Below are 8,602 nucleotides of genomic sequence, written 5' to 3'. Positions count from 1 at the left end.
GCAGCACTGGGTTGGGATGTTTTGTTGATGTGCACTTACTCTTTGTATAAAATTCTCTCTTATACATGAGTGTCTGTGGATTTGTTTCTCTAAAATACCCAGACTAATACATCCTCTGTGTGAAAAAACGAAACATAAGACTTGGATTGCCAGTCATGGTAACATTTAGAAATATTTTGTTGAGAACATATAGCACCGCACCTGGGAAATGTTGTCACTATACAAAAGTAAACTATTAGTATTTTTATAATCATTTTACTGGGGGCTCATACAACTCTTATCACAATCCATACATCCATCCATTGTGTCAAGCAATTTTGTAAATTTATTTCCCTCATCATTCTCAAAACATTTGCTCTCCACTTAAGCCCTTGGCATCAGGTCCTCTTTTTTTCCCCTCCCTCCCCGCTCCCCCTTCGCTCATGAGCCCCTGATAGTTTATAAATTATTATTTTGTCATATCTTGCCCTGTCCAACGTCTCCCTTCTTGATCAGGTAATCTAGGAAATTAAATCTGTTCCACTTCCAATATTTAACTTCCAGCTTGATGAATCTACAGACATTGCAAACTGTTCAGTTACTGATTTACATGAAGTATATCAATGATGGTGATTTTAAAGATGTTTCTTTTATTTCAACACTTGGTACTGAATGAGTCACCAAAAGTCATCAGAACTCACTGTATGACTCATCGACAAATATTAGCAACAAAGACGCTGCCACAAGAGTTACAAGAAGTAATGAAAAGCATCATCAGTTATGTCAATTTTGTAAAGGCAAGCACTTTAAACAGTCGACTATTTTCACAACTGTGCAGCAAGTTGGATGCACAAATAATGCTCTGCGATTTCACACTGAAGTGAGGTGGTTGTCGAGAGGAAAAGTTTTAAATCATGTTTTTGAGCTTCGTGATAAGCTCAAAACATTTTTTAAACTGAAAGCAAGACCGCAGTTCGAAGGAGTTTTCAGCGATAAAAGTGAACTGCAGAAAATAGCTTACTTGGTTGACGTCTTTGCCATCTTGAATGAGTTACATTGATCACTGCAAGGACCAAAGGCAACATGCCTCGATTTGTCTGAAAAGATCCGATCATTCCAAATGAAACTTCAGCTTTGGCCAAAAAAAATTGGATGAAAATAAAATTTACACGTTGCCTACATTATCTGCTTTCTTTGAGGAACATGACATTGAACCAGACAAAAGGATTACGATGATAATTTCTGTGAAAGAACACTTGCACATGCTTGTGGGTGAAATGTCATCGTACTTTCCAAATCTACCTGACACCCATTTGCACTTGCCAGAAGCCCGTTCACAGTCAGAGCTGAAGATGTTCCTGAGGCAGCACCAGAGGAGTTCATTGAACTTATTAACAGTGATGCAGCGAGAACTGATTTCTCTACAATGCCAGTTACAAAATTCTGGATCAAGTGTTTGCATTCATATCCTGTTCTGTCTGAGACTGTGTTGCATCTTCTTCCATTTCCAACAACATATCTTTGTGAAACAGGGTTTTCCAGCTTGTTGGTTATCAAGTCTGAATACAGAAGTAGACCTGTTGTGTAAGATGATCTTCGTCGTGTTCTTGCAAAGATTGCCCTGAGAATTTCTGATCTGGTGAGAAAGAAGCTATCTCAACCTTCGCACTGAAGTTGGCTTTTTACTCATACTGTTGCAAAATGTAGCAATTTTGTTTACTGTTGTTCTGTTAAGACTGTTACCCAGGCTACACCATGCTTCCAGAAAAAATTTCATTTCTTTGTAATTAGAAATAAATATTTCACAATATATACTTACAGATCGTTTTTGTGATGAATCACTATGCTTTAATTATGTTCAATTTGTAATAATGAAAATACATCCTGCATATCAGATATTTACATTACAATTCATAACAGTAGCAAAATTACAGTTATGAAGTAGCAATGAAAATAATTTTATGGTTGGGGGTCACCACAACATGAGGAACTATATTAAAGGGTGGCGGCATTAGGAAGGTTGAGAATCACTACATTAGACAAAGAAGAGGATAAGTAGAAAAAAATAAGAAGACTTTTTCTATTGCAAAATTAACCAGGAGGTGGCAAGTCTCTGAAATCTTATGTGGAATCGTGGGGCAGTGGTAGCAGACTGCCCTGGAGAAGTCTGCGAGCAGTTGGTACACCCAACTGGCAGGAGAGAAGGACCAATGGCAGTGGCGGCCAAACAGAGAACCAGAAAAACATAATTCAGAATCCTGCCAGGACTCACATTCCCCCTGGAATTCACGGCCAGACTGATGTACATGCTGAGTAAATCCAATAAGCAGACTCAAAATATGTCCACCAGTGCAGTCACCTTCTGATCACTAAAGTTACCTTTGGAGCCGGGCTTCAGGAAAGTAGCATTTTCTGAGTCGCTATCCCAGCCATGAATCTGCACATCATCCAACCAGCCTGAGCCTTGGTTTTGTGCCCAGGTGCTGTTGGCAAAGGACGCTATCTGGATGAGGCAGAAGTAGGTCGGGCCCTGGAAATCTGCACACAGTGAAAGAATGGTGAGAAGACAAGAAGTAGAAAGAAATAAGAGACGATGACGTTTGAGGGGAGGGTGGAGAATTCAGTCTGAAGAACATATATAGCCCAAGACATTTGCCATTCTAGGGTCTCAGTTACCCAGCTCAATTTCCAAAATGATTGAAGAGGCTGGAAAGAGAGGGCACCGAAGCTTTTGTGTCCAACGGCGCCTGAATCAGCAAATACAGCAAGCTTCTGCCCCAACCTCCTCATTCCACTGGTGTGAGCTGCCAGGTTTCTTCTTACCAGCCTTATCGTCATCACCACCTTGGGAGAGAATTGCCAGCAAGACAAGGAGCAGACACAGCATTTCACTGGATGGTAGAATTGCAGCCTTTCAAGCCTCGAACACAATCTCTGATTTCAACAAAATGTCCCTTCTACTTGGCAATCTCTCGCTGAGCCACACTGTGTATCAGGGAAAAGCTATGCCTCCTACGACACTAAGCTTCCTAGTCAGCCTCTCATTTCCCCTATAATTCTGAATTTTTCCAGACGTTTCCTAACTTCCGTAACATCTCAATTAGTTTTCTCTATTTTACTTCTCCGGGTTTTAAAATCCACTGCAATAGCTAGTCAGAACTTATCAACAAAAATCATGATCAAAGTTAACAAGTTGTAATGCCAGTGAGAATTGCTCAGGGTTGATCTGTATATCCGGATATGTTACTAAGTTCTGCCAACTCTGCTAAATACCCAAAAGGCATCCCACATTGCCATAAGCCTCAAACCAAAAGCATTCAACAGAGACTGTGGAGGTCATCTCTCCCAGCTCCCTTAAGTGCCCACCATCCTTAGTTGCCCAGAGGCTCCATGCTCTGGTAAGCCTAAAACAGAAAGCACTCAGCTCAACTTCAATAGATCAGCAAGTCCAAACTCACCAACTAAGTGCCCAGAGGCACTCCACTCCTCAATCCAGCCTCTTCCACAAAAACATGCGGCTTTATTGGCTCTGTGGATTGGGAAGTCCATTGCTCTGTTCCCTGCTCTCGCTGGTTGTGGCTGCTCTGCTGCTGCTCCACTGATGTTGTAGCTGTCATCTGGATCCGAGGGGTTCACTGATCAGGAATCTCGGACCTAGAAGATGCACTCAGCTCTTGGCTCTTACTGGTATTGAGATCCATCCTCCTACTTCTCAGAGGGTTCATTTTATATACAGTAGGATGGCACCCCAGGGGATCCTATTTGCAGTTACTCACAGATGAATCCTATCAGTATCTTCACCCACCTTCTTACCAGACACTTGCAAGGAAAAGGCATTTGGTAGGCATTATAGACTTTGGCTAGAAGAACCACATTACATATTTTACTGCCCCTGCACTTTCTTGCCTGGATTCCCACTGTGTTCCCCAGTCCCCAGTTTTTTTCTAAAAGACAACAACAACCGATAGCCCTCAAATTGATTCTAACTCATAGTAACCCTATAAGACTGACGAAAACTACCCCTTTGGGTTTTCAAGACTATAAATCTGTCTATCATTACTGGCATAGAAAGACTCATCTTTTTCCTTTGGAAAAGCTGGTGGTTCAAATTTTTTACCAAGCAGGGGCATTTCTACTCTGTGCTGTAGAGTCTCTGTGAATTGGAATGGAAGTTGTACAGAATTGGGCAAGGATAAAATAGGTATCTAAGATGGAAAGAAAGAAACAACAATATCTCTCCTTCCAGGTGGCACAATGCTGCATATGAAAAATCCTAAATAATTCACGCAAAAAATTAGTAGAATTAATCCACCAAAGTCTCAGGATCGAAGACGAGCACACAAAATCATTAAACATCAACACTGTGTTAAATAGAAGTGATTTGAGTAGACATCCTGGTCTTATTCCCACGCTTAGGGGCAAGGCTTTGAGTCTTTCACTGTTCAATTTCCAGTTGCATCACCATATGGCTTCAACTTCTTTGTCATGCATTCAGCAATGGCTAGACTTCATCTTACTTACTCTGGACACAACATCAGGAAAGATCAATTTCTAGAAAAGAATATCATGTTTGGTAAAGTAGAGTCAGCAACAATGAGCAAGTGCCACAATGCGATGAATTGACACTATTGTCACAACAATAGGTTCCAACATTTCAAAGATCATGCACATTTTCTAAGGTTTTTCTCTGCCTCCTGGCCTGTGTTTGTAGCATTGTTTACACTGTTTACAGCCACACTTCCTCAGAAGTACACATAAGTTATCTGTATATAAAATCCTTTTTTAATCTGTATAGTTTCTCAAGCCAAAGAGAATAAATACTATATGCAGCCACCAAAATACTCCCTTCATTACAAACATTATCATTTCCTCAGCTTCAAGGAGTGTTGGCTCTTAACCACTCATACCTGTGTTCCTTTCCAAGCATTGTCGCCAGTAGAACAGACCTATCTTGCCGGAAGGATATCCCCTCTCTGAGAAGGATATCCTAAACGATGGTATGAAGATTTGGTCTTACTGCTTCATGTTAGGATATTTCTGAAGGGCCATTTCAAATCCAGAGCTCCTGTGAGCTTCTCTGAGGTCACCATGACAACCGCATTCCAGTTCAATGTCCCCCTTTACCCTGACCTGCCTCCTTCTCTCTTTTACAGTTGTTCCTGAGAATACTCCACAGCAAGCAGTCTACATGCTGAGTCCCGTCTGTGAGTGCTTCCTCAAGAAATCACCTAAGACCCTCACCAAAAATGCTCATATGCACACAGACAGTTATCCTATACAAAGCCATCCACCTGCCATAGTAACAACCTTCAATGGACACAAGATACAAAGTTCCACAACCACCTATCGAGATCACAACTCTAGAGAGTCAGCTGCAGAGGCTACCCTTTATAAATCAGTCACCTTTAAACACACAGACCACAACCCATTCAAAAAGTCAAGGATGATTGTGATCAAACCCTAAGCCCCAAAGCCAAAGGTAATTTGCAGTGATTTCACCAAAATATTATCAGCACGTGATTTTTCTCTCCATTCCCATATTTATTTTCCAGGGTTGCCTTTCATTTCTAAAACATCCTTGTCTGGATAGCCTTCGCTAATTTTCCCCAACTTGTTCAGAGGAAACACACATCTTTCACTCCAGGTAAAACCAATGGAAATGTGTCCTAAAATGTTATGCAAACTTTTGGAATAGCTTAGAGAATATCCTAGGTTTTGGTTTCATACAGTTCTTTCTAGATTCAATGTAGATGAACTACATTGTAGTACAAAACTGCAATGTACTTTCCTTGCTTTGGATTTACCTGCGAGATAATTTTAAAAATATTTCATGCTGCCATTTCCCCAGCTTCACTCTGATTTATAACACATTTCCTTTCACGTAAATTTTGGCTGCATTTCTTCCACTTGAGAAAATGTAGAGATAAAAATTCTAATATACATATTACATTCTTGTCAACAATTCGATTTTGCCTTAGCAAAAAAATTCCATATGAATGATTATAATAAAAAATAAAGAGCTACACAAAAATAATTCATAAACTAACTTAGCACCATGTAATTGATATTAAGCTAAATTTGTGGATTATTTAGGAGTAAGAGGTAGAAAATCCAACATACACATCTATGAGAAATAAAATTATATTTCTTTTTCTCTTGTAAAAGAACTGAAAGTAGGCAATGCAGGGCCATTATGACATTTCATGGTGTCAATTCCCAGGTTCTTTTTTGTGTCATGGATTTCTGGGGGATTTTGTTTGTTTGTTTCTGGGTTTTTTATTCTGCTTTGTTTTTTGGTTTTGATCTTTATTATGTTTGCTCCTCATTCTGAAGGTCATCTCATAGTCTGTAATCCTTATCAGAACTCTACACCCCAAACCCAATTTACAGCTGATAATAAAGAGGAAGGGTTGGGGGGGAAGGGGGGGGGGAGAAAGGAAGAAATGAGCACATCCGTTCCCTAGTGCTTTAAATACACTTTCAACTCACTTCGCAGATGCACAGCATTAAACATAGTGCAGCCCATGTGACCACAATCAGCTGAAAGGGTGCAGTTCTCATTTGGCACAGATAATAATTGGGAGTGTCTTAGGCTTGGTTTTCTAAAAGAGCAAAACCAATGAAGCATATCACTAGCTAGACATGTGGATAAATGCATAGCTAGATAAATGATAGATTATTGATAGATAATAGATAGACAGATGTTAGTTGCCTTTAAGGAAATGTCTCTTGCAGTTGTGGAGACTGGCAAGTCTCAAAGCCATAGTTCAGGCATCAGTCTGTAAGCTTCTCCTGACTCGCATAGTTACAGTGGATGATGAGCACAAAGTGGACAGGCTAGGCGGAAGTTGCTGAAGCAGTGAATCATCAGAACTAATGAGTCCTAAGACCCAAAGATGTGATAGCATGCTGCTGGTTCACATCCCAAGAAAGAGGCATCAGAAGATTATGATCCAGGGGCAGGATTTAGCAATATAAGCTTTTCCAGAATGTCCAGATATTCTGGATGCAGACCACACTACTAAGGAACTCCTCTTAATTCACAAAATGGAGGATCATTCCATAATACTGAAAGTCATAATCTACTAAGTTGGACTGTACCATTAAACATCACACTCCACTCACTGTCAACTCTGCACCTTTTGCAACTCCATAAATTAGAGTAGAGTAAATGAGGGAAGAAAACCAATATATATGGCAGATATTCAAAAAGTTCATGAAAAATTATAGTTAAATGGTAATGGATTCTTTCTCCACAAGTATTTTGTATACCTTTCATATGCATGGGCACACACACACATGCACACAATAAATTTTCAAAAAGTTCATTGGAAATGTATATTATGGAAAAACTATGCATGGGTTTCAAAAATCTTTGCATCAAAATAAATACACATTAATTTATTATAATATCTCTAAAAGCAATCTAGTTTGAAGAACTAAGAAAAAAATCAGTTTGAAAAGAGTCCCTATCAGAGCAACATGATTTCTGCTAAAAAATCAAAGCAAGAGCAAACATAAATTTTATGATGAAGTTTAGATGGAGGAATGGTAAATTCATTGATGCTTTACAAAATGTTTATGGGAGACAATGTCCCAATGGATAATTGCTCATGGATAACTCATTTGAAGAGGAATGTGAGAATGTTGAAGATGAAGCCCACGGTGGCACACCATAAACATCAATTTGTGAGGAATCAATTAACCTTGTTCACACTCTAATTGAGGAGGATGGATGAAAACAACAGAAATAATAGCCAACACTACAGATATCTCAATTAATTAATCTTACGCAGTTTTGACTAAAAAAATAAAGTTAAGCAAACTGCTGATCCCAGGTCAGCTATAGGTAAAAAAAAGATCTCAATGGAAATTTTAACAAATGGGATCAAGATCCTGAGGCATTTTTGGAAAGAATTGTAAGGTATTATGAAGCCTGGCTTTGCCAGTACAATCCTGAAGACAGAGCACAGTCTAAAGAATGAATCTCAAGAGGTGAACGGTGTCTAGTCAAAGAACAAGTGAACAGTCAAGAACATAGGCCATAACAACACTTTGTTAGCTACTCAAGAAATTGTACTTGTTGAATTTCTTGAGGGGTAAACAAATATATGATTTTTTATGTGGTAGGTTTGAGAAAGCAGGCCAAAGCTTTAGCAGAAATAAATCTTGAAAGTGTTGACATGGATTAAATGGAAGATGCTAATCCCCAAAAGGGAGAAGGGAAACGAAGGAGTAGGTGAAGGATGAACTATTGGAGTGTTTGATTAGTAACTTAAACCGTTTAATACAAAGTTGATACTCCGAAATATAAGCCCCCGCCTGATTTACAATTTTAAAATGTTTCAAGAGAATGATCACCACAGTCATGTTCCTGATCAAAAATGGAAATTTTGGGAGAGTTTTGAAGAAAAATGAGTAGGCGTCCACTGTACTGTTCTGATTTGGCATCTTCTGATTTATTTTTGTTTCCTAATCCTAAACTAAAGTCTTCAGGATGGGAGGGGAATGTGGCCAACAGTTTAAAAGCACAGGAAAATCTCCTCAGCAAGTACCAGAGAAGTCCCAAGAGGAGGGACTCTCCAGTTCCCTGGAGCCTAGAGAAACAGCATAAAAGCTAAGT

The 8,602-nt window shown here is 39.4% G+C and overlaps 1 protein-coding gene across 1 annotated transcript in view; it reads right to left on the bottom strand.

Annotated features, from left to right (window-relative positions):
- The window catches only part of LOC101651839 (T-cell surface glycoprotein CD1a), a 37,015-nt gene that overhangs the window by 12,875 nt on the left and 15,538 nt on the right, over positions 1-8,602 (bottom strand). The window contains exons 6-7 of the mRNA XM_045298366.1: positions 8,341-8,576; positions 2,339-2,517 (exon numbers count right to left, since the gene is read on the bottom strand). Of these exons, the coding sequence (XP_045154301.1) occupies positions 2,339-2,517; positions 8,341-8,576 (415 nt within the window). The remainder of the gene's footprint in view (positions 1-2,338; positions 2,518-8,340; positions 8,577-8,602) is intronic.

Source organism: Echinops telfairi, unplaced genomic scaffold (genome assembly GCF_000313985.2).
Source record: "Echinops telfairi isolate 266 unplaced genomic scaffold, ASM31398v2 ScPeMD7_7425;HRSCAF=8463, whole genome shotgun sequence".
NCBI lineage: Eukaryota > Metazoa > Chordata > Mammalia > Afrosoricida > Tenrecidae > Echinops > Echinops telfairi.
The sequence above is the reverse complement of the archived record's forward strand: the minus strand, read 5'-3'. Positions and strand labels throughout refer to the sequence as shown.